Source organism: Parus major, chromosome 2 (assembly GCF_001522545.3).
Source record: "Parus major isolate Abel chromosome 2, Parus_major1.1, whole genome shotgun sequence".
Lineage (NCBI taxonomy): Eukaryota > Metazoa > Chordata > Aves > Passeriformes > Paridae > Parus > Parus major.
The window spans coordinates 135,204,288-135,232,247 of NC_031769.1; the positions used below are offsets into that span (position 1 = coordinate 135,204,288).

A 27,960-nucleotide genomic window follows, 5' to 3' on the forward strand; every position below is an offset into this window, starting at 1 on the left:
AAATCCAGCTAAAGCTAAACATCATTGTACTTTGTAACTGCAGCTGATAATACAGGAGGCTGTTTAACTCTTCAGCCATCTAACAGTATTCCTAGATACTAAAAATTTTGAGAGCTGCCATGAAATGAATTAAAAATTTTATATGGTTTTCATGTGAATTAGTCATACAGTATAGAAATGAATTATCATGAGAAGAAAGGGAGATTTGAGAAATGGAAAAAACCCCAAACCAGTCTTACTTAAGCTCCATTTTTTAAAGATCCCAGAGCAGAACATGATACTTCTATTAGTAAGACAGTTTCATTTCCATTACAATGATATATTTACTGCTGTCCTGTGGAATGAATCTTTCATTAAAATGTTTTCTCAACTAAACGTTGTATTTTTTCAAGTATGATTTCTCTGCAGTTGTCAAGGAGCTCCTCTATGGCATACACAATTCAGAGCCCAGAAAAAATGTTTAAATACAAACATTTCAGCCCAAGAAAGAAATACCATACTCCAAGTGTTGGTATTCTTTAAGAACTATGGAAATTCAGATATGGAGGAAGCAAATTAGTAGGCAGATGTAAGTCACATGCCCATACCACATTCTTCTTGCTTTTCTTTTTTAATTTATTCTTAAAGCTACTAGAAAAAAAATAAGTGTGACAGAAAAATAGCAGTCTAGGTCACATTTCGCATTCACTCTCAGTAAATGAATACTCATATCCTCTTAATGTAAAACTGCCTAAAATTAAGACAGCAGCTCAAGATCCACAGAATCTCAGAGCTTATTATAGAAATGAATATGTTCCATTTAATGAGAGGATTAAATCCTTTCATTTATTGCACAATTTGAAATGAAATGCTTATGTACAACACAAACTACTTAAAAAAAGAGGAAAGGGGACAAACCAGAGAAAGACAGGACTTTTTGGAGTATTTAATAATGTTCTTGTTTCCATGGAAACCCTGCCAGTGTGCTGGATAGAATCCTCTAGGGAGCTGGTGATCACATAATGCTTTCTAATTGTTTAGCATAAACTTGTTTCATTTTTCAAGTATAGATCTCCACTTAATACCACAGTATATTGTCAAAGAAGGACACAGGATAAATTTCATGAAAAGAACAATACATGAAAGTATCCTACACAGAAGAAGGACAAAATAATGTTTTTGTTTGACTTACACCAACTCTACTGTTTCACATTTTCAACACATAAAAATATATTTTAGTATATTAAAAAATAAGAAATTAAGTAATATAGATAGAAAGAAATCAAATTTTAAAGATGCAATAGAATATAAAATGTTCCAAGTGACCCTGTTAAAAACCTCCTCAATCTATTCAAGCTGAATTTCACCCAGCCATCTGACACATTTGGTATCAAGACAATCTATTCAAACACTGCAACTTCTTTTTAATAGAACCTCAGTGCGAATACTCTCATTCATATGTCTGAATATTTAGTAGAAGAAATAATCTGCATATACACATATGTATGTACAAAATTTTAGATTTGCTTCCTGTATGAAAAACACTGCATCATACACACTGAAGCTAAATTTGCTATAAGTGGATTTGGGTCTGAAACATAGCACATACCACCTCTCCAGGCACTTACAAATAAATGTCTGAGGCCTATGCCTTGAGACAGGGCTGTCCTGAGTTCCTTTCTTTATTTCTTTCTTTCTTTGGGGTAGCCTATGCATCAGTCTTATTCTTAGATAAACTTTCATACTTGTCTTCATTAGCCAGATCTGCAAAGCAGTCTTTACAGGCTCCTCATTTTTGGATTCTGCATAAGGCTTCAGTTTGCATAGGCCTACTTTGCTTGTCAAATATTTCTTCACATTAAATACTGTCAATTGTTTTCAGAGTTTCTAATCTATAGTTACAAAATAAATTTCACCGAGGTTTGCAGCCTCTGGACAGGGGCTGTTACAAGACCTTGAAAATTATGTGTTGACTGTTTATATACCTGCTAGAAGTGTCTGTGACTTAATCAGTTCATTTATCTTCATTTGCTATTTCGGTTTGCTTTAGATTTTGATACAAAGATGAAATGGTAGTTTAAAAACATGAAATCTTTGGAGGTAGCTATGACAAATGTTATAATTAGATATGAACAGTTTATCTTCAGAACTCCCTAAATAAATAGATGACAGGGAGAGGAACAAATGCATTTTTGTCCCAGAATTCCATATTCTTTCCTAAATATACAATTTATATGATAGACATCGTTAACTTCATGAAGTTTGTTTTTTTGTAGGATCTCAATGCTTGTATTTACATATTCAGTTTTTAGATATTTTTTGTAAATGTGTGTAATATTTATCCATGAACTGAAAGATTTTACCAAACAGAGATATCTGATCAGTGTCCAGAAATAAATGTGTTCTCTTAGAATGCTAGAGTTGCTTATCAATTTCAAGCTGTTCTTCAAGTGTATCTAAATATTGATGGCAAAGCTCTTTGCTAGCAGCTTCTTGATTTGGACCATAGATCTTTCAGACTGTTAATTCAAATGATCTTACAACATTAAGAAAAAAGTTGTATCTTTAGAAAGATTGGAAGAGTGAAATACTGGGGATGATGGAGAAGGGAGCTGTTAGTGTAATTATTTGCACACAATTAGAAAATCTCTTAATTGGACCTTCTATGTACTACCTTAGCCAGAAAATAGCTGAAATGCAGCAGAATCTACTAAGCCTGCCAGTTCCTGTACTGACATTGTGCAGATTATGCATTAATTTATTCTTGGACCAGAGGGCTACAAAATCACTATTGTCTGTAAACCATTTCCAGAATGCTGGCACAAAGCAGATAATATGCAACATTGGAATTTATGTCTGAGAGGAAATTATTTGGCTAATAGCAAGATCATTATAACATCCTTGTTCAAAATGGCAGGTAGTCTTACAAATAGCAGGGTAGACATGAGACAAAACAAATACAATCCAAAGATACTTGAAATTAGAATGGTTGTAAGGCTATATGCAACAGCACAAAACAAACAAAATTAACATGAAGTGTCAGACTTAGCAATGCATGATATATGATGCATATTTCTGGCTCTTCTATGCCCATATGGACCTTTGATTCAAGCAATTTATCTAAGGTTCTAGGTGGTGAGCAGAGGTAGCATTCATAATGGAGAAACAAGGCATGGAAACAACAATGTGCTATCACGGACTGAAGAAGATATTGAAAAAACAGATTACTCTGTAGCTTTTCCAGTAAACAGAGCCTGTAAAAACTGTAAAATAATTGCCCTCACTGACCAAACTTAGAAATTATATCTGGAATATTAAGAATTAGATTACTGCTATTGAAGAAATATTGCTTGTAAAGCAACATTAGCTTATGATAATTAAAGCAATTTCTTGCGTTCCTTGTGGATACCTCCAGAGTCAAGAGGCAGAAATTTGATAGAATGAGTGCTTGAAAACTTCACTTCTGAAAAACGGATTTGTGTGCAGATGCATATCATCCTGGATTTATATATACATTTCCAGAATCGTCTTAGGAGTTCTGTAAAAGGTGGGATGGAAGAAGGGACCATGGATCCAACACACAAAATTAATATAGATTTGCACTAAAAGGAAAGTCAGGTAGTGGGCTTCCTAGATAAAGTCTTTTTATATCAAAATAACACAAAATTACCCTTCCCAGTAGCACAGTATCTATCTTGTAGCATAATCCTTTAAATCCCTTCATCTTGCCTAGTTCCTCTGTTATGTTTTTGCCTCTTACCATCACCGTTTAGTTCACTGGAACTTGGGGAAGTGGCTGTAAAGGTTCCTGGTGGAAAAGGATGTGGGAGTGTTGGTTGGACAGTGGCTGAACACAATCTTGCAGTGTGTCCAGGTGACCAAGAAGGTCAGTGACATTCTGGCCTGTGTCAGGGATTGTGTAGCCAGCAGGACTAGGGCAGTGATTGTACCTCTTCACTCAGCTCTGGTGAGGCCACACCTTGAGTCCTGTGTTAAGTTCAGGACCTCTCACTACAATAAGGACATTAAGGGGTGGGAGTGTCTCCAGAGAAGGGCTGGGGAAGGGACAGGAGCACAAGTCTGATGAGGAGCAGCTGATAGAGCTGGAGCTGTTTAGTCTGGAGAAAAGGAGGCTTAAGGGAGATGGCAATCTCTACAGTTGGCTGAAACAAAGTTGTAGAGAGGAGGCTGTTAGTCTCTTCTCCCAGGTAACAAGAGATAGGACAAGAGGAAATTGTCTCAAGATGCACCAGAGGAGGCTTAGATTGGCTATTAGGAAAAATTTCTTCATGTGAGTGGTTGTCAAGCTTTGGAATAAGCTTCCCAGGGAGGTGGTAGAGGGATGCAGACAGAAAGGCTTTACGATTCCTTGGTACTGATAGAAGTGTCTTTCAGGATAGGTCAGAAGGATAAATCTCTGCTCCAAATACTGTGTCAATGTATTGAAGCAAAGAAAATTATATTCTGAATAATCCTTATTCACTCAATAACTCCTTACCCCCTCAACACATCTATGTTATATGGAAATTTCACCTTATGCTGATTTTAACTGATTTGTAACTGCAGGTTTTTATGTAATGTCCTGGTAGCTTATGTATTATTTTAAAATGTTTGGAAAATAATGATGCAGAAGGAATGAACAGTCAAAACTAAAGGCAATCAGGAAGCTTGGCATGGCAAGAACATGACTATTCTCTTACTTAAAATAAGATTGCTTTAAGGAGAGTCGCAAATCTGAGGAAAAGTCAAATATTATGTTTGGAACATGCTAATGCTGTTTTTAACAGTAACAGAACACTGAAAGACCAGCTAAACATTACTTAGTAAGCAGCATAGTCAGTGGATAGTCTAATATGGAAACCTCCAATCCCCCTGAAAAAATTAAAGTGCTTCAGCAAATGCTCCAAAATATGGCAGTTATAATCTAGAAGTCCATTAATATATTTTTACAATGTAAACTCATTAAACATCATTAAAATAATTTTTTCTTGTTTTAGAAATGAAAAAAAAAAATCCTTGAGTGTTCAAGGTTTTTAATATCACCTTCCTTTAAAAAAATCCAAAAAACCCCACAAAAATGCAGAAAAAGTTTGGTTAAAAAATACATTCCTGCAATGGTTCTTAGACTCTAAGATATATTAAACTTATTTCTTAGTTTCTTTAAAACTTATTAATACTACAGATACTACATTCAATGTCTGTCCAAGGAAACAACTTGCATAGTTAAACTTTGTGGAAATCAAAATTCGTACACTTACCCACTACATTGTTTAAATGTAATATGGTAGTTTAATTTCCAAATACAAATAACTGGAGGTGAAGGGAAAAATTCTTACTGATGAATAGAAATAACTTGCTTACAAATGTCTTATGCACCTGTACTTTTAGGAAATGATGAATGGATAGGTTAGCCACAGAAAACCATTGAAAACTATAATAAACTTTTCAGAGTGTAGAAGATCTCAGGTGCAGTTTCTTTATTCTTACACAAAATGAATAGTTAAATTGTCATCCTGAAATACTTGAAAGTCAGTCCAAGAAGAATGGAGTGTACTCTGGTCTCTTTGATAGCTACAGTTCTTAAAATAACAGTGGGAAATTACTATGCATGTGAAAAGAAACACCTGGTTTACTAAGGCTTTTTGGACAAACAGAAAAATGTGTCTCTATTGGGAATGAAGTGAAGAAAAACAATGTAAAAGTCATTAAGATGGTTGGTGGTTTTTCTCTGTTTTGCTAATGAACTGGGTGTATGGTGTGCAAAGAACTGCGTCAGTAAAGGAATTTGGGAGAGACTTCCTTTTGGTTTAAATTTAAGAGAATTATCCTTAGCACAGAGAAGGAAATGCCTTTAATTGGTACCTACAGAAGTAAAAAGAACAGAATTGTAGTAATCAGGTTGTGTCTCACATATTTAATGAAAATATCAAATTTATTATATCTTTCATCTGATAATTATAAGGCTGTTAGAAAGTGAAATGAAACCCGCCTTACTGTGTCAACTACACATGACTGGAATATCCAGCCACTCCACCAGACAGCTCCAGATGAAACAGGATCAAAATGGGAGAACCTTGTTCTACTGATATAGGATGGTCAGAAGGAAAAATAAATGAAAGGAACCATGAACATGTTTACCATATATTGAATCTATATTTTATTTTCTGATTATGGTTGAGTCCATTTCTATTTACTGGGGAAAAAAAAAAACCCACAACATAAAAACAACAAAAAACTGCCCAAGACTGTGGTCAAATGTCAAACCTGTAATAACATGAGAAATAGTTCCCAAAAGTGTCATCAAACTGTGCCTGAGTGTGAGACTGACTTTAATATTGATGTGCCTTGATATGAGGCTGCCTTTAATTTAAGGCAAGAGTTTACAGACTCAGAAAGCAAGTCATAAATTTGAAAAATGGGAGATCAAAGTCTCTTTTAAGAGACTTTAACTAGTAGTAATTTAAATAGTTTAAAGACCTTAAATAATTGGAATTTTTCTACAGACACACATATAGCTGTTAGAGTTAATTCTTTTTCTTGCACAATTCAAGCTTACTTGAGCAGCTGCACATAGCTGCAAAGGTGGATAATGGAGTGACCATGCACCTGGACATAAAGAATAACTGGACCTGCTGTGGCTGCTGGGAACATTTAGAAAGAGCAAATGGTTGGCAAGCCACTGTGCTGACTTAGCTGTATTTAAAATGCAGCTTGGCAATCAAACACAAAAGATGACAGCACCCTGGAGTTATTAATCTTTTGCTATGACTAATGCATAACTGCATGTTATCTGGAAGGAACTGACCTCCCTGTCAGGGAATTAGGAAAGAGAAAAACTGTCATTGTTGTACTTTGAAAATCCAGAGAGCCAGCTATTGATTATTGTGCTGTTCACTCTTCTGCTTTTTCACTTTGGTAAAGGAGTGCTCTTAATCCATTTGCTGTGCAATTTATAGGTGATAAATCCTAGCTCAGTGAGTATCAGTCATTTTAATTTGACTTACTCAGGTGATAGAAGCCTAGTGTTTGTTAATGATTATAACATTTGACTCCAGTCTTTGGTGTTCCTAGTGGAAACTGAACACTTTATAAATCCTTGGTGTATGTATAATATCCACATGACTTGGATAAATGACAGAAACCCTTTGAGCTTTCATCTCCTATTAAAATAAAATTCCCAAATGTTTGCTCATGAAATAACAATCATTAGTGTTACTAATAAGCCTCTGTTTTTAAAGTCATGTTCAGATAAAAAAATGTAGAAAACAATTTTCATCATTCTTTCAATTTGACATGAAGTAACCACTCAGCATTTTCACTTGGTTCTCAAAGATGCAGGAGGATTGAATCTCCAAATATTGCTTTTTTCAGTATTTGCATTAAATGAAACAAGAGTAAATGACAATGAAGAGTTAGACCTCAGCATTTTTCCTACAGATGCATACACTTTGCTTTTTACTTCAGATAGCTAGAAAATTGGAATTTGACATCATACTTTTTTTCCAGCCTAGCGGTTTATAGATTGCAGTAAATAAACACCATATTATTCTGGGAGTTTGGCCAAATTTGTCTATTGAAGCCCTTAAATTTGTGCCTTACCAAAATTGTTTTATTCCATGGACAATACAGAAGGATAAAAGCCTTGCCTATCTACCTGGAATTCAACAGTTAATGTTTTGGAAAAAAAAAATCCCAAACAAACCCAAGTAATCAATCAACAGAAAAACTAAAACCAAAATATTTTTCATTTAAAATGTTAATATTATTTAAAAAGTGGGACAAGAATTAAAATAAACCTCACAGATTAAGTGGGTGAATAACTGGACACATCCAGAGACCAGAAAGAGCATGCTGTAACTATGAGCTGCAATCCATGAAGCACAAAAATTCTTAGCTATTCTTTGCTAATCAGGGCAATACTTCAAAAGAAAGCATGGATAAATTAAAAACAAAAATCAAGAAGAAATTAGTAAACATTACTAGTGGTCTTATGAGTTGTGAAGTAAGATAGCATTAATATCACAGTAGTTGAAGACCAAAACTAAATATGTAAAAGGAAGTTGCAAGGAGGAAGAAAATAACTGGTTTCTAATGTGCATAGGTGCAAATGTATATATGGGGGAATGGGGGAGGTAGAAGATATTATGTTTAAATTTTAGCAGGAAAAATACATGTGGATTAAATTATAAAAGTTCTTTCTAATAATATTAAATACCAAATATAGAAAAACACTGCCTTTGGAAAATGGGAAGGTTTTTAAAAACTATCTGGACAATTACCTAGTGGGAATAAACCTTGCAGTGGAATACAGGTATGGATTCTTTAAGATCTACTGAAAGCTTTACAGTTTTCATTCTGCCCTATTGCCTTTTCAACAAGTAACATTAAGGTTGAAGTGTATGAGAACTAGTGTGAATTAGAGACTTCCTTGAGCTCTTTAAAGAACACTTCACACTTTTCCTCAGCCTTATCCACCTGTGTTTAACAGACTGACAATGAGTTCCTTGATTGTTCTAGTGTTCTCTGATCCTGATCCACAAACTCTCAACCAGCCCATTCTGCATCTTTGTCTTCTACTAAGTTCGCATACATCCTTTGTTAACCTCCTGCCATGTGGGCTGTCCTACTATCTGTTATTCCAACAGTGTTGCTCTTCTGTGACTCCAGCTTGTGTCCCAAGCTGACCTGAGGCAGGTATGATTGCCTTATAATTTCTGAGTAGACCACATGTGCCCATCATTCTGTGTGCTTTATTTATGACCCCTGCCCACTGCTACCTGACTTAAATGTGCGTCAAAATGTCTGTTTCCCATGGGTCTTAGTTTAAAATTATTTTCTTTTCAACTTGATTATGTAAGTATTGATACTGAAAAAGATCAGTTTTCCTCATGATTCTCTAAAGAAGACAAAACTGGGAACTAGCAGGCATCAAAAACAAAGACCATTTTTTTCACTATTAGTTACACAGTTCTTACAGATTCTAAGATGCATATAAAAATTTTAAATATAATACTTACAATTATATCAGAAAGAAGTATGAAATATGGTGGTCTGTCTCTTCTGTCATGTCTCAAGAGGAAATGGTCCCAAGTTGTGCCAGAGAAGGCTCAGATTAGATATTAGGAAAAAACTTTGCCGAAAGAGTGGTTAGGGATTTGAACAAATTTCGCCAGGAGGTGACGGAGTCACCATCTTGGGAAGTGTTCAAGAGGCATCTGCATGTGGCACCTGGGGATATGGTTTAGGAGTGGTGTTTTATGGTGGTTCTTGGTTGATGGTTGGACTAGATAATCTTGAAGGTCTCTTCCAACCTCGCTGATGCTGTGATTATGTGAATTATATAATGTGATATATAATTTTATAATATATGATTGCAATATATATATATATATAAATGTATATATATTCTATAGGCTTAGGATAGTCTTTAGGTGTTTCTAACAAATAAAGAATTTAGTTTTAAATCAGATGTGAAAGACTGAGTCTTTGTTGTAACTGACAATTCTAGTATTGTGCTTTGATGATAAACATCATGCTAAACTCATAGTTTACTTTTCCAGGTTCATTCTTCCCATTCACTCATCTTGATTGCTCAGAGTGATCTTCCCCCCTTTCAGTTTCAGGTAAAATTCTCACTGTTATGTTGTCCTCAGTGAAAATTTCGCAACATAATTTCAATAGCATGTGTTAAAATTAGCAATTAGCACAACTTTTATGTCCTTTGTTGTTCATAAAGAAAAAAATTAAGAAAACAGGAGATAAAAGCAGTCTTTCAAGCTTTTCATAAACCATCTATTTGACTTCCACCCATTTGTGTAAGAAGTCCTAATTCCCACATTTAAAATGGTGGGATTGAAGATGTTGGTATTCAAGAAGTTTTATTGTATTCAAAATAGGGTTAGATTTCTTGAGCTTAAAATCTGATCTTTCTTTTTTCCTCTTCATTGCCTTTATCAATTTTTATAACAATCTTTCATAATTAAATTCAATCTTACTGGTACTTTTCCTGTGAAAAGTAGCAAAATAAAGCATTGCTATGTCTGTCTTTTCCTTACTTTGGTGTGAACTACAGCTGCTCTCAAACGTTCTCTTCCTGGAATGATGACATATACTTTTTTTCTTCTTTAAGCAGGATTTAATTTATTTAGAAAGAGTGAATTTCTGCTTCTTTCCCCAGTCCTCTATATACTGTCTGGAGATGTAGTGTAAGAGGCCTGATTTTCAAATTAACATGGTTACTACACTGATGAGTTTAAATTACTTTGATGCATATACCTTTTCATTCTGGACTATATCACACCACCTGAGGGTTAGTCCACTGCTAATATAAGTTTCTAATGGATCGTAGGAGAACTCCCTTCACTACTTATAGGAATTTCCAAAATCACGTAAAGATGTGCAAAGCCAAACTATGTAAACGGAATGGAAGTATGACTCTGATGTGCTGATTAATATTCTGATGTGGAGGTATACATTTTTAAAGAAAGAAAAAATAAGAATAACATCTTAAGATATTCAAAACCTTGAAAATGTAAATCCTGATTAAAAAATGAAGTTAATAAAAATGAATTATTTTCTGTTAGAAAATTTTCCATAGTTAGATTGTTTTCTGAAAATTTGTGATTTTTTTCCAAGCATCATTGCTACTACAGTAGTATATCATTGCATGCCATAAATTTTCACATGGGAACAATCTTCCATCCAACCTAAGAACTTTGTTATTTGACCATCATTATCATAATTAAGAAACACAGGTTTCTAGACATGAATTGATTGTATTAAACCCAATTAGAACTCTCATGAATAATGTTGCCTGCTTAAGGAATCTGTACAGTGTTACACCATTATTATTGCTGGTATATTTTCAGAGTTAGGAATGCATTTAACAGACACTATATATAATAGTAATGCTAATATTGTTTTTATTATTAGTACAGTAAAACTAGTATATTTTAGCATTAGTATTAGGAGTACGTAGTAATTCTAATATAGTAAACATTTCTATTTCTGTGCCAATTTATTGATTTACAACATATCAGTAATGACTTAAAACAGCTTCACATAAATTCTGCAAAGTTTTACCACTATTTACAATGATAAGAAATCCATGGTTATGGTCAGAAAATAAAATTCACATGGAGATTTTCTATTCCTCAGGCTCAGGTATTTTTTTCACACCAGCAGACTGTGCATTAGGTTAAATGTCCCTGATAGTGAGTGTCAGGTACTATCCTGAGAATAACACTAATATAATGAGAAAATACAAGTGTGGTAGGGTACAGTAGTGAGCAATTTCAATGCTTTTCATAAATGGAAAAGTTTGATTCTATTGGTCTAAAAAATTACACATATTAAAGATGGGTAAAATAAAGAACTCACAAAGCTCTTTTATTGCAAAAATTCAAAGCAACAAAAGGTATTGTATGTTTCAATATTCAAAAAGTAATTTGGGGTATTATTTTGAAGATATTCTCTGCCCTGCTTGAAAGCACACAGCATGGCACTTGAAAACACCCAACCATTATTCTACTATTTCAATAAAATAGTAGATCTTTTTCATCATTTCCTCCCCTAAAGAATCTAAGTTAATGTCTCTAATTCTAAGGAGCAGCATTGGCATTTGTGGACCATTTATATTTTTTTAAATACTAACCATAAGAGTGTTAGCCATTCTAAGCCACTGATTAACTATATCTCAAAAAGGATCCATGGAATAAGCTTTGAAAAATTGCTTTTATATAATTGCATATATATAAATACATAATTCTAAAAAAAAAATATTTTGTTTTCCATTTTCTCAAATAATCCAACATGTTTCTTATCCAGATGTACACAGCTATACTGGGGCTTTTCCCAAGAATAAGCAAGAATAACTATTTCTATATAAGAAGTAGCTTCAGGCAGAAAACTGTTCATTCCCAGTGAGATGTAATTTATTCCTGCTTTTAAGTTAGTGCACTCTATTTTCCTCTGTGTATATTGTCAGTTCCAGTAGTTAATGCACTACATGGCATCAAGTGCAGTACTTTGACTTTATATCCTGCTTTGTTCCTTCCACAGCCTACAAAGACCAGCTTATAAAAAAGATGCAAAGGCAGTAATCTTATTTTACTGCTTATATTACTTGGTCATATTTGACATGATTTCATAAAATGAAAATCATTGACATGATTTCCATCTGCAACCAAATATAGATATATTTCACATATCTGTGAAATGCTTACACTGCCATATGATTATTTGTTGGTAATTATGTGAAGTTTAATTTTAGTTGTTTTCAAAATTCCATACTATTCTATACAATATATATACAAGTACAACCATTAAAGAAAAGTGTATTGGACAGTCCATGAGACACGTTTTTTCTGTTGTATCTGACCTGAAACTTACCTCATAGAATTGAAATATTTATAGCCATGTATGTGTGCACTTACACAATTATACCAGTGACTTACAATTAACAAATTTTCAGCCCAGTGAGTTCTGCATAGACAAAATGGCAAAATATTTAAATAGTGAGCTGAATATTCTAATTCAATTTTGACACCTGTTAGATCACTTTTAAAAATAAAACCTTATAAGTATCTCAATTCAGTTCATTTGGAATAAATCCACTGAAGAATAAGAAATTAAGTATACATCTATACAGATGGGTAAAATGAAACATCTTTATAAGTACATACATACATACATATATATATATATATATATATATATATATATATCAGGGGAATTACTGAATTCCCAGACTCAGAATTTAGTATGAACCTTTTCAGTCTTTTACCTGCCATGATAATATATGCAAGAAACTACTTAATATCCTCCCAGATAAAGAAAGCAGAAATGCATTTTGTCAATAGAAAAATGAAGCTAGTCAGTGGGTTGTGCACTTCTTTGATCAACACTTGTGTATTTAGACAAGTAGAAAAACAAAACCTCTCATTGAAAATACAAGCAGAACTTTTATATTGACAATTATTTTGTAGCTATAGGTAAAGGCAATAGTGAAAATATTTTATTAGAACATGTAGGAATTCAAATACAACTGTATTCTGCACTTGAAATTTCTGAATTCTAAAAAAATTAAATTTTAGAATGGAGATTCTTTCAACACCCATTTTAGCATGGTATAAGAAATCTTTAAAAAACATAAAACTCAGAATACTTCCTTGATTATGAAAGTGCCTAATTCTTATAACCTTTATAGAATGAAAATATTATATATTTTACATATTAATATAATATAATATAAAATAGTATAATATTTATATAATATATTTATATTATATTATATATTATATAAATATACTGTATTATGATAAATTTAATATGATAAAAATATTATCAATTTTATACATTTATATAAATGTAGCATTATTTATTACTATCAGTAAATTGTTTCTAGCTCACTGCATTATGGAGAAACTGCTAGCTGCAACATTAGCTCAGGAATAGGTGATATAATTAAGCTTCTGTCACATTTCATGATTAAAAACAACCTTATCAAAATTAATTTTTCAGGGGAGAAGGCTTTATTTAAAAACTGGTCATGGATTGTGCACAGTATAATTCATAGAATCACAGAACCAGTAAGGTTGGAAGGCAACACAGTGGGTGATCTGATCCAAACTAGCTGCTCAAGCAGGGTCAGCTAGAGCACATGGCACAGGATTGCATCCACCAGAACCCCCATGTCTTTTTCCACAGAGTAGCTTTCCAGATCAGCCCTCAGTCTTTGCTGGTCCATGGGATTATTCTTCCCCAGGTGTAGGACTCTGCACCTGCCTTTGTTGAATTTCAGACAGTTCTCTGTCCGTATTTCCAGCCTGTAGGTCTCACAGTGCTCAGGTATTGGCCAGTCATCCCAGCTTTGTGTCATCAGTGAACTTGCTGAGAGGCATCTGCCCTTTTGTCAAGCCATTGATGAGTAAGTTAAACAATACTGGGCCTAGTAAGGAACTTGGAGGATACTGGTAGTGACAAACCTCCAACTAGACCCCATGCCACTGATTACAACCCTGCTACTCAGCCAGATCTTAATTGACCTCTGTCCACTCATCCAGTCAACAGTTCCTGATTTTGTCTAAGTGGATTTTGTGAGAGACAGTGTCAAAGCCTTGCTGAAGCCAAGGCAGACAATATCCACTGCTCTCCCCTCATTGATCCAGATAGTTGTTTCACATTGTAGAAGGCAATCTGTTTGGTCCATCTGGCTTTACCTTTAGTGTATCCCTGCTGCTTCCTTGTTGTCTTCTTTTCATCCATTTGGATACAGATGGCCTTCAGAATAAAGTGCTCCATCACCTTTCCAGGGATTGAGTTGGGGTTGCTTGGCCATTGTTTCCCTTTTTCTTTTTTTTTGCCTTTTTTGAAGACCAAGGTGAGATTTGCTTTTTTCCAGTCCCAAGGCACCTCTCCTGGTCACCATGACCTTGCAGAGATGACTGTGAGTGACCTCACTACGGTGTCCAGACGTTCTCTCATGGACGCATCTTGCCAGACCCCATGGACTTGCAGATGTCAAGTTTGCTTAGGTGTTGTCTAACCTGATCCTCCTTCACCAAAGGAGAACTTTCCTTCCAAGACTCCTTTACCTTGGTCTGTGTCAGAGAACCCTGAGCGCTGGTTATGTCAGTGACAAAGAAGGCATTTAATAACCCTGCCTTCTCTACATGCGTTACCAGGGTCACGCTCCATTTACTAATGGACCCACATTATCCTTTTTCTTTTCTTCTGTTATTGATGTGTTTTAAGAAGCCCTTCTTGTTGTCCTTTACATCCTTGGCTAGATTTAATTGCAGATGGGCCTCAGACTTTCTGGTCTCATTTCTACTTACTCTGACAGTTCTCTATATTCATCCCATGTGGCTTGATGCTGCTTCTAACTCCTGTGTATTTTCTGTTCATGATTGAGTAATGACAGGAGCTCTTTGTTCCTCCATGCATGTCTCCCTCTGGCTTTGCCTGATTTCTTGCTCATTGATATGCATCATTATTGGTTCTGGAGGAAGTCATCTTTGGATATCAACTACCTCTCTTGGACTCCTCTTCCCTGCAGGGCCTGTTTCCATGGGATTCTTCCAAGACCATCCCTGAAGCAGCTGACATCAGCTCTCCTGAAGTCCATGGTTGTAGTCTTATTTGCTGTCCTGCTTCCTCCTTTCCTGATACATAGTTCCACATTTTCATGGTCACTGCAGTCAAGGCTGCCCTCAGCCTTCACATCTCCAAGAAGGAGATGGTGTTAATATGAGTTTGAGCAGCTCACCATTCCTTGGGGGATCCTCTACTACCTTGACAGGAGATTTTCATCAAGGCTTTCAAAGGAACACCCTGGACTATTTGTGCTTTGCTGTGCTGCTTCTCCAGCAGATGGCAGGGTAGATAAAGTCCCTCTTAAGAACCTGTGCCTGTGACCTTGAGGCTGCTTCAAGCTACCTGGAGAAAGCCTCTTCCTCCTCCAGCTGATCAGTCAGCCTGTAGTAAGCACCCACAGCAGTGTCACCTTTTTAACCTGCTCTTTGATCTGAGCCCATAAACTCTCAACTAGTCTGCCATCCATCTCAAGGCGGATGTCAGTACATTTCAAGTGTTGTCTCATATAGAGAGCAACTCTACTCCATAGTTGACCACAAAAAATAGATACAATTTAGCTTTCTTATAATAAGGGTATTCTTTTTCACTTCTAATAAATCTAATAAAGTAACAATATTTTAATGAATATCAAATCATGCAGGTAAAAATCTTTGTGCATTCAGTGTTCAGTTAGAAAGAGGATATGAAATAAAGCAATCATTAAATATATCTGCTGATTTTTCAATGAAATCCTATGGAGACAAGCAAAGGAATAAGAACCTATTTGAGGAATAATTCTTTTCTTCATGAACAAAATTTGCCCCAAAAATATACAACTTTAAAACTGCAAATATTGGTATAATTTAACAAATTAAAAATTAAAGCATTTAGTAGGGTATCCTATATATATGCTTGTGACATTACAAAACTGCTGTTTCCAATGTAATTCCCCATTTTGAGACATCAATCCATAATAATCACATTGCTAAAGCACAAGCATGACCTCTTCACCCTCTCTTCATTTAAAGTGAAGGTAATGTAAGAGGAATTATCTAAAATACTAAGAAAAACACAACTTCCTCAAATTGTTCTGATTTCCAAGAGGCAGATGAGAATGATATTTACACACAGATGTTCTACAGACATCTATGATCTTAAGTCTGCCGACTTCTAAGTGTGCCTCAAATTCAATTTTTTGGAAATGTAAAAAGAAACAAACAAACAATCCTCCAATTAATATTGAATAAAGTATACTTTTTTCTGCTCTTTGGGTTTTTCTTGCTTATGTCAGGATCCTCTCTGTTAGATGCAAGAACCATTGGAACCACAAGACATTTATCACAGAAGATCTTTAAAGATGAGTGTTTAATCAGAGTCTCCATGGCAAACAGTAAGAAAGAGATAAGAAGCTCATTAGTCCATAATCACCTTTAGCAACCTTTTTTTGCAGAATTCTGTGTTGGATAATTGTATTAGGCAAAAGTAGGAGAGATTTATTTTAATGAAATCACAAGGGCCATTTTATATGTAAAGTTAGATATTTCTGATATAAAATATTGACTCATAGAAGGAACTCTTGAAAATAATTGGTTATTTTTCTTTTATTAGATGTGACCTAAAAAAACAAGCAAAAATTTTTGCATTGAGGCTTTAAGCCATTATGTTAAGATTTAAATCAATAATCTGTTGCATTCTTAGGTTATTTTTTCTGTAATTTGTAACCACCACTATTAAAATATATACCTTTTTTTTTTATTTTTGTTCATCAGATTTTTACCCCTTAAGTTCCTCAATGCTATTGATTAAAGAATTGTCTTCTCAAAAAAATTTTTTTTCTTCTGCATGAGATTATGCAATAAATCAAGCTGTTGTCTTAATCCTCTTTCACATACATGCAAAAGTTTGAGTCCTTCAGTCTCTAGACAAATGACAATTTTGGAACCTAACACAACTTGTTTTCTCTTTTTCTGAATAATTTCCAATTTTTAAACTTTATTTTGCTTTAAGAAATAACACTATGCAGATAATGACATCTCTTATTAGGAGTTTAAAAAATTTGTTTTCATATTCTCATGTAGTAGTCTTCTTAGAAACTAGTAATGTCTAACCACAGTGCTACTTTGGGAGTTTGTCATACCAGTTCAGATTTACACAGTATATTTTCATCTTCCCTTGGAGCAAAACCAAAATATATGCAAAGATCTCCTGAAAAATGCTGTATCAAAAAGAAGAATATGTAACTCATTCAAGAACACAATTTTTTATGCCATTCATTTAAAAATTGACAGATTGAGAATTTGAGCAATGGAACCCATTAGACTTCAATTTTGTTACAAATGTAAGTCTTTTGCAAGTTAACATATTCTCATCATATCTTTTGCACTCTCATCTCCAGAAACAAAATTTGTATATATGCCTTGATTTTATATCTCCTTCATTATAAAGTAGGAAGTAGAAGATTCATAAGTTATAAATATTTTTCCTTGAAAATAGTGTTATTAAAAATAAATTTGTAAGTTTTTAAAGACCGTGGATAAACATATTAAATAGCTCTAATCCCGGAACAGGAAATGAAAGTACAGTATTTCCAGTGACAAAATTTTCTCATACATAATCAATTTTTTGCAGTGCTGGTTAACCATGTTTTAACCAACCTGTATTTATTAGAGTGGCAATTTCAGCTGGAATATTTTTGTAGCCTCTGCAATGCCTCATCCATGTTTTTAGGCAAATATAAATGTTGCATTTGTAAAATTAACCTGTGAATCTAGAATCCCAAGATTACCTGACATGTTGTCTTTGGTTGTGTATAGCAGTGATACTGCTTTCATTTTGTTGGCATAACCTCCATTTGCTGCTCCACAAACATTATCTTTAAAAATATTTCTCTCAGCAAATAAGATTTACCCATAACACCGGATGTCCTACTGCTGCTATGTTTCTAATATGAGCAAAGGAAAAGGATCTGAATATCCTTTTTTTAACAAAACTATATTTGTTAGAACACAAGGGATATCCTATATAGGAATCTTAAGATGATGTAGCCTGACTGACAATGAGGTATGACCCTGTAACTCAGTTTTTTTGGCAGTTTCATATTTCTGTTTTCTCAGTAGCCAAGTTACTACTAGACAAAAAGTCAGTTCTTAGGAAGCACTAACAGATCCCAAATGTAAATTCTCATAGTTGCACATATGTTGTACACAGACATTTATATTCTACTTATTACTAGGTATCTAGATCTTATGACATAACATATATTTTTTTTAAATTATGACTATAATTTTAGTAGAATATTGACCTAAAAATTAGTAGATATATATATTGAGATACATCATATATGTGAGCAAGAGATTAAAATATTCAAAAGAGGGGTTCTTTAACCACAATTTAAAATTTAAGTATTAATACAGAGATTAAAAATTGTTAATACTAATGTATATATTCAAGAACATTACTGTAGGATTTGTCTTACCTCTACAGATAGGAACAGGGAAGTCCCACGACGCTGTATTGACAGAGTTGGCTATGCAAGTAAGCTGTGGATGTCCATCCAAAATATATCCAGTTACACAGCTGTATCGGATTTTGTCACCAACATCAAATCTTGTACCATACAAAATACCTTTGGGTGGAACTCCTGGATTGCCACAGGAACTACTCTGTAATTCTGGAAAATATATATATTTATGACTTTAAATATTTTTATAGTTAAAATGTTGTTATAAATATATGTTTCATTTTGCTTAGGAATATAGAACACAAATTAAGGCAGCTTTGGACAGATAGTGTGTTTTTATGGATATTATGCAACCCTCAACATTGAAAATCCATTAGTGACTTAGTGTAATTAACATTTGCTTAAGTACCCACATATCCAAAGGTAGATGAAAATAAGCATCAAGTTTTCCTTAAGCTCCAGCTATCAATATATTCATGCAATTTTTTTACTAAATTGATACAAAATAAATCATTATATATGAACAGGAAACAAAGCAACTTGATATTTCTGACTTTCGAGTTATACAAATATGAAACAATAAAATTGTAATGCAAACATGAAAGAATATCAGATTCAAATTGAATAAAATTCAGAAAAAAAAAAAATTATTCAGGACAAGAGAAAATTGTAACAAGCATAAGCCTGAGGATGATCAGGAAGCTGTTTAATGATTTAATAGATTTTAGATAATGAGGAAAACAGATGAGATACTGTGGGTAACTGATTTCTGAGCAAAGAATTAGTTAATTTTATCATGTAAAATACCACAGGCCTGGTAACTTCTATAATACAGAGCTTTAAACCACTAAGAATCCAAAATGACTCATAGCTGCTCTCAGTCTGATCTCTGAGGCCATTAATTAGAGTTCAGTTTCAGTAACTGGTACTCACACTTCAACCATGTACCCTTTTGACTGGTGTTTCAGCATCATAAATAGCTTGATTACAACATTTTCAATCATTTACTACCAAAGTCCTTTAGTTAATGGACATTAAAACATAGATTTTGTGCAAGTGTGAACAAAAGATGTTTCATAATCTCATCCTGAGCTCTTCAAAGCTTGTACCAAGTATAATTATCAGCCTAATGCTAAAGGGGAAGAGGCAAATCAGGTAAATTTGTATTTGGAGTCATACCAAATTTCCTTAATCTAAAAAGGAAAATGATGGAAGAAGAGAGGGTTGTGTATGTATTGTTTTAATATCTTTTCCTGAATTTCATGTGACTAAAACATTCTTCAGTAGCTCTGATGTGCTTATGAGTGTGTGCACAACATATTTAAATATCTGAGCTGCTATAGGTTTCAATTAAAGAAAAAAGATATAAACACTTATTGAAACAATCCGTATGTCTCCCAAAATTCATTACATTCTCAAACTTCAATGCCCAGAACTATGAAGAACTAGGACATACTGCTAGATTTCTTATATCAGCCATTAAATAAAATCATGTAACAGTTATTAAGAGGCAGAATCCACTATAATCATAAGTACATATATAAACACTATATATAAAATATATGCTAACAATGAATTAATTTGTAAGATTTTATTTACCAATCATGTTTTGATGTGAATATGTTAAATAGGCATATTAGTTGCTGATGTCATTGCTGCTATTTCCTGCTTTCTCTTACACAATAAACTGTGGGTTTGGATTTGACTTTCATTACCTTGCACAATGACAAAACACAGAAGTAAGAAAGTAGTTTATCTCACCATGGTCACTTCAAAGCTCACCTAAAAATTTCTTATATTCTTATATTCTGATGTTCTTACCACTGTTTTAATGAAGCGTTCTGTGCTCAAACAACACTCCCTTGCCCTCAAATCTGCTTGCAAGCTCTACAAAGAAGGAAATGCTACAGCTACTCTTGCATATTTGTGTGAAAGAATTACTTTTAAATCCTCTAACAGTTTTCAAGGCTATTCAATTTGTTATTTATCATCACAGCATGTCAAAATGAAGGTAAGAATATCATCCTGTGGATTTAGGTTTTCATATGAATCATATTATTATAACTTGAAAACTCAGTCTGTACAGTGTTTTCATTTTCAGCTTCTCCCAGAAGATGAAGTCTTTCAGAAGCCTGTATGTCTTAGGGATTTGTAAAAAGGCCGCAGAAAGATTCCCTGTCCTTTGAAATAAAAAAAATATAAAGATTAGCAATGTCACTACCTCAAATTGCTTCCTTCACTTTTACTGCTGTCTCACCAAGAATTACCCACAGAAGGCAATTTATTCTTGTGAAATTATATTTTATTTTAATGCACTAATTAAAAATCATGCTCCTTCTAAAAAAAAACTAATTTTCAAGTTGCAATTCTATATGACTCATGTAAAAGGAATTCTTGGCATTTTTCATTAACTTCTTAAATTTATGAAAGTGGCCTCGGAGTATGTTACTACTTCTAACCCTTCAAGCCATTTTGTTCCTGATTCTAGATAATAGAGTAGAAAAAATAAATTGTACACTTTTATGTATATTAATTTATTCTCTGAGTATTTTCATTTTGAACATCTATAAGTTCCTTATTTGGGGACAAGAGGGAGAAAATTTATCCAGTAACTGCATTTGTCTTTGAGAGGTAGTATTTATTTTCAAACTGAATGTGAGACTGTACTACCAACTCCCTGACATTTAAAGCTATGGATTGTTACTTTAAGATTGTCATCTGTCAGGGAACACAGGAGTTGCCAAACAAGGTTGTAATTTTTATTCAGCTCTGCACAGATTCTTGACTTCAGTGACATTTTGATAATCACTAATGATATGAAGAGTGGGAAATTATTTCCTTTTAAATTTGCCATCTTGTAGTTTGGTTGAACTTCTCCTTGTTCATGTAGTCAGAAAGCAAGCATATTTGAATTTTTTTACACCTTCCTATTTTTTTTTGCTTTTCAAAGCAAGCTGTCCCAATTGTTTCAATCTCTCTCCAAGCAGGAATTTTCTTTGTCCTAGATTTAATTTTGTAAACAAGGTATGTATGAACATATTTGTCTTCCTTTTTTTTTTTTTTTAACATAATATTAAAACAGGAAGCTTAAAATATCCTTCAATGCTGTTCAATAAGTTTCTATTGATTTAATTCTTATTAATGCCAATGTAAATTCTATTACAAAGCTGTGGGTAAAATGTATCTGGGAGAGTTCTGCTTAACAGGAGTGGACCTACTCCTTTAAAAACTTTAATTAGTGTAAATTCAGCCCCTTATGGATACTAATTAATAAGATATTCCAATTCAATGACATTAAACATAATTTATTTCATTATGATCCCATTTTTCCCAAAATAAAGTGAGAAGTACTGTCTATACGTACATATTCATGAGTACTCACTTACTGAAAGACCTATGTAATATCCCAATACAGGCTAATGCTGGTTTTGTGTAAGACTTTTGAAATTAAATACTCCTGGTATCCCTACATTCACAGTTTGGATATCTCGCCCTATTTCTGCATGGTGCCAGTTGTAGACAGTTCATTTGTGTTGATTAATCCAAACAGTAATTCCTCTGCCTTGCAAACGTGAATATGAATATGTTATTCTAGAGGCCACTCCAGTGGTCATGACATGTCACCAACATGTTGACAGGACGTGGTGTACTGGAAATATTAGAATATGTCTGTACATGGTTATCCTTGGAAAAGCCATGCATATGTACTTTGACTTACTGACAAGCAAGAATGCTTTGGTATTGAAGACTCAAGGCTGATTTCAGTCCTGCATGTACATGCTGCACATGTGTGTGGCTATAGGGAGAGCTATACATTCTAAAGGTCCCAAATACTAGGATAAATGATGTCTTTGTTAAAATAAGTAGTAGCCTGAAATTCCCTTGTTCAAAATTAATCTATATTGGATCTTATAACAGTTTGTTTTAGTTGTCCATTGTTATCCAAAGATTTTATAAACTAAAAAAGTAACATAAATACATAGCTTCTAACTCATAATATTTTGCTTTTTATCTCAAAACTTATATTTTGCATACTTTCTATTCTGTCTTCATTTACATGGCTCTGAATATATGAGTAAGCATGGTCTAGATTCAAATCTAATAGGGACCAGAAGAATTAACTGATGAGTTAATTAGATAATAATTAATAAGAATATGTTGTCTTTCTACACACATATTGAAATATACATATACATGCATGTTTCACTTGAGATTACCAAGTGAAGGAAACCACAAGAAAAATTTGGAGCAGGCAATATAAGTGTTGTGAAGGAAAAAAAATGAAAAACTTAATAGAAAAATGTCAATTTAACTGCATAAAAATGAAAAATTCAGAGAGCAAAGATACATAATAAATGAATGCTTCGAAAAATCTATCATAAACAGCACAGATATATTAAAACAGTTATTGAATTTCAAAATTTCCTTCCCCCAAAATCCAGGTCTTTCCTTCATAGAAGTTCAACAACAAAAATGCTTATCCCTTGATTCCAACAAATCTGTCAACTTAAGATGCAAGTACAGAATGAAGAGTCACTATTCTGGAATTCACTTTTGTTTACAACAGTGACAGAAACTGTTTGTCTGACAATCTAAACTCTTCTGAAGTTTTTCTTTTAATTTCTACATTTTTTGTGGATCAGTCAAAACAGACTGTCACATTCTGGTGTCTAACTTTTTAAATACTCAAGCAAGAGAAAGTGTGAGAAGTTTGGGGGTTTTTTCCCCAAAGGAAAATAATGTTTTTTTCTTTTCCTGTTCTAAATCCTCTTTCTTGAGTAATAGATGTAATAGTAGCCTCACTGAGGGTCTCTATTGTTCACTAAAGATCATGCTTCTAATTACATTGCAGTTTCCTGCCTATTTTTTAATGAATAACGTAATTTTGCTTTTTTCTTTCTTTTGAGATTATTTTCATGTCAAAAACTGTCAGAGGAGCCTGTCTTGAGGGAACTTTAATTGTAGATTTTTTTTTATACTGAATTTGATTGTTTCTAAGTACATTGAAACAATCACTGGATTTGTCTTCCTTGCCAGTAAGACAAGAATGTTTCTATTTATAGCATAAAGTCATATGCTATTTTAATAGCAACAAACTTGTTTCAGCATTAAGGTAGAACTGCATTAACATAATTTTTCTACAATCAAGTGAAAAGCAAGAAGCAGTGCAGAAAAAAAAACCCCTTCTGGCATATGTGAGGGAAACAAGGGATAATTACAATACTGTAGTCACATTAATACAGTGAGCATGAAAAATGTCTGGGGTTTGCAATGTATTCCCTTCACATGCAATACAGTGTTCAGGATATCTATTTAAATCAGCTGCAGATGCAGAGCAGCACTAGAGCATTAGAGCTGAAGGGCCATGTAAAAAAAACAGTAGTGTCAGTCACTAATTTAACCACAGGGCAGCATAACCTGGAACCAAGTGAAACTGACAGAAAGATGACTACATGCTTCAGTACATATGGTTAAATCTGATATTTCCCCATCAGACACACTTCTGAAATGCTACCTGAAGGGAATGATGAGCAGGCAAATACCAGACAGTTATCAAAGCTGTACAGTTAACAGCACCAGCCACACTTCACCTTTACCAAATTCCACTTGAATAGAGCTTTATCTGCAGCAAATTCCTGCACAGCTGCTGAGGACACCAGTTAAATCCCGAGTATGGTTGGGAGGTAGATGAACACAGGCCGTGGACTGAGGAAGACCATTGGAAACAACACGAAGTTTTGGCCGGGATGTAGAGTTGCAAGTATCACAGAGATTGCTGCGTCCACACTCTTAAGAAACTATTCAAGCAAATCAGTTTAATTTGAAGCCTGGGAATACTGTTTCTGCCACAGGTGATGGTTATTCAGCTTCTCAGGTGGATAAAGCCCAGATAGATGCACCCTGCCTGCCATGAAAAGGCTGTGTAGATGTGTGTGTCAAAATGGGATTGTTCTAGTTAGACTGCAGTGTTTTCTGAGTACTTATTTTAATAACTGTATTCTGGAGGCAGCTGGGAAGAGGCTGTACCAAGACAATTATTTCAGAGCCCAGAACAATCTAAGGTAAAAAATAATCCAAAAATGTATACTTTATTGATAATCCTTCTGAAATACAGATTTCTTACTAGATATTTTAGAGTTATATAAAATAATTTAATTTTCAGTTTCTGAAATATTATGGCATCAAATATCTCACTGTGTTACCTCTTTTTACTCCACCTTAGCCTCAATGCCTCATCTTATTTTACTTCATGCTAGGTAATATAAATGTCGCATTGTTACTCACTGGCTGTTCTTACCTGAAGAATTTACAGTAACTAAATATGTAAAAAAGCTAATGAATATAGAAAAAATCAGTTTAGCCACTGAAGGAGGATGTCATAGCACAAATTGTGTGTGTTATTATATAGGCAGCATCTCCACACAAATTTTACAAGCAATAATAGATACATATGTCAAATAAATGCAATGAATTTTATATATTTGTTGTACTAGCATATCTAGATTCCTACTGAAATTAGAGTTCCATTTTTTGTTCCAAGGTGTAACAAAAATATTAGGTTTTATATGCAACATGATAGAATTTCTGAAATTAGAGAACAGAATATAATATCACATTTAATGTAAAAGTATTGGGATTTCTAAAAGAAAAAAGAAGAAATAGAAGTTTCAGTGAGCACTGAGACATTGCTACTTACAGCATTGACTCTTCAATCTTATAAAGGATAACTTGAAATATTTATATTTTAAATTATTATAAATTAGAGACTGGCTAGCCTTAAAATAATGCATCTTCTCTTGGACCTTCCTGTTGGCCAAGGTCAGTGGAACTGACCAGTGTGTAGTCTGAGGATACAACCACATGGCTAATCAATCATGCTTCATGTCTGACTTATTAGCCAAGGTTTCCCTGCTATAGGCCTTCTTCACAAATTGTGTCCTAACACAAAGGCAGAACTCGTGGTGTGTTGTTGAACTCGTCAACTTATTTTAAAAAAGAGAGAAAAAAAAAAAAGAGAGAGTTATTTCTACTACTGTGAATCACTCAGAGATTAAAAGTGGAATTTAATGCATAAGATGTGGATATGGGATGTCATAGACATGTTGCTGGACAGTAAAAGGGCACAAGGAAAAACAGTTTTCTCCTGAAGGGAACTTTGACACATGATAACTGGGCACTAGGTGGCACCTGAAACATCCAGAGCTATTCTGTGACCTGGCAGAGTAGCAAACATTCCTTACTGTATATCTCAGAGCATATTTCTATTTTTCATATCTATTCCATATACATTGTATATATCTGTAACATATATGCTTATGTGCAGAATTGCTATTAGGAGACACTGTGGTGCCCTGTTAGGAGGCCACATATCTGGGGCAATTCCATCACTTCATTGACTACCTGCTTCTTTTACTCAAAGGCCATGGTGTCTTCTCTTACAGTGAAATTTCAGTCTGGCTTCCACCATTGCTGCTGGTATGAAAAACATGTAACAACATTGGTTACAGGAGACACATTAACAAATTTAGACCTATATTCCTGTGCTTATGTCCAAAATGCTTCTGATTTAGAAGAAGAAAAAAAAAAAACTAGGTAATTTTTCTGAATGTTCTTATTTTTATAAATCATCTCTTTAGAAGACATAAACTCTTTATGCTTTTATGTGTCAAGGTCTCAGAATATCAACTGAAATTTAAAATCCTTACTCCCTACTTCCATTTAAAACATTTTTGTGAATGCTTCATGGTGCACCAGCATATCTTTCAGGCTATATATGGCTATCGTATAGTTTATTCAGTTAGACATGTTTTATTACATTGTATATCTGCCATTAGTATTTATTCCTACTCTGAAGAATGCATATTTGTGGTAATGTAGAAAAATTGTTAGCTAAAAGATTTTCATTCTAAAATACATCTTACTGTTTATAAAAAAAAAATCAAAATAAAATTTCTACTCTAGATTAGGATGGAAGTATAATCTCTTGTTTACATCATACTGTATGTATTAAAGATTGTGTGTTCAGAATACAGATGACAAGTGTTGATACATTAAGCAAGAGAAAATTTATGAATAATAGTGTGCAAGTAATAGGAGCAAAGGTCCTTTATTTTGATCATTTTTTAAGTGTTTATGATACAACTCAGAAATACATCCAAAACCTTGTATAATAAGGTGCTATTCTCAGAGTAATTTTTCTAAACACAATCATACATTCAAGGTCTGAAACAGATGGCTGCCTAATGAAGTCCTATTTACTAGAAAAGGTCTCTCTGGTTAATGCTCATCTCAGGTATAAAATGAATTTTTCATTAAAATTGTCCAGATGAGAGAACATTTAAAAATATTAGATCAAGGATATTTGCATTATTCTGCTTTTAATGGTACTTACCCTGATAATTTCACAGGGCTAAAATGCATTATGGCTTATTGACTCCATTTTATAAGGTGAAATAATAGAATATTACTGATCTTGTCCAAATTACTTACATAATGATTCATTAACCAGGAAAGACGGTGTGATCAAATTAATGAATAGCAATTTGAATAAACATCTGCCAAAGGCCACTCATCAAGATCAAGCACAAAACCTTTGAATAACTTACATTCCACAAAAATCTTGTTTAATGAATCAGTGCTGAGATGTGCACCCACAATATTGTACCTTCCAAAAGTCATCTTTCTCCATTGGAGAAAAAGTACATTATACTGCAAACATGAAAAATTATATCTACCTTTCCTAACTATTCTAAATTTCCTTTTCACTTTTAGTAGGAATATCCAGATGTCCTTCACTTGAGATGCAATTAATTGTAATGGTTGATTTATTTTAGAATTATGGTATCATTTTCCTATTGCAAGAACTAACATTAGAATCACAGAATCAGAGACTGATTTGGCTGGACCTTACAGATCATCAAGTTCTAGCACCCCTAATATGGGGAGGGACACCTTACAGTATACCAGATTGCTCAAAACCCCATCCAACCTGGTCCTGAGCTCTGCCAAGACTGGGTCATCCATAACTTCTCTGGGTAACCTGTTCCAGTGTCTCACCACCCTCACAGTAAAGAATTTCTTCCTCATGTTGGTGTTCAGCATCCTATTATCACCTCCATTGCATGGGCTTGTGCAGTTCTTAGAGAACATCTCTCGAGTCTCAAAATTTTTGTGCTTTGCCTTATGCTGGAGGCAAGTTCCCAAGCTCTCTGGCACATTTGGAAAAACATTTTCAGAATTCTGAAGCATGGGAGAGTGAAAGTAGTGTATTGTTTGTTGAAACATGATTTTGTTATGCAGAAATTATTTCAAACTTTCTTCTTTTCTAAAGAAAGAAAGAACTTTCAAGCTGATTGATGTACCAACATTCTTCCACAAGCAAGTCTCCCTTGGCATAGTGGGCACTGATTTATATAAGCTATCCTCTGTAGATCTCAAGGAAAAGT

The 27,960-nt window shown here is 33.9% G+C and overlaps 1 protein-coding gene across 3 annotated transcripts in view; it reads right to left on the bottom strand.

Moving 5' to 3' along the window:
* The window catches only part of CSMD3 (CUB and Sushi multiple domains 3), a 569,626-nt gene that overhangs the window by 402,586 nt on the left and 139,080 nt on the right, over positions 1-27,960 (bottom strand). For all 3 annotated transcript variants that reach the window (XM_015619103.1, XM_015619106.1, XM_015619105.1), the window contains exon 4: positions 18,530-18,724. In XM_015619103.1, coding sequence (XP_015474589.1) covers positions 18,530-18,724 — 195 coding nt within the window. The remainder of the gene's footprint in view (positions 1-18,529; positions 18,725-27,960) is intronic.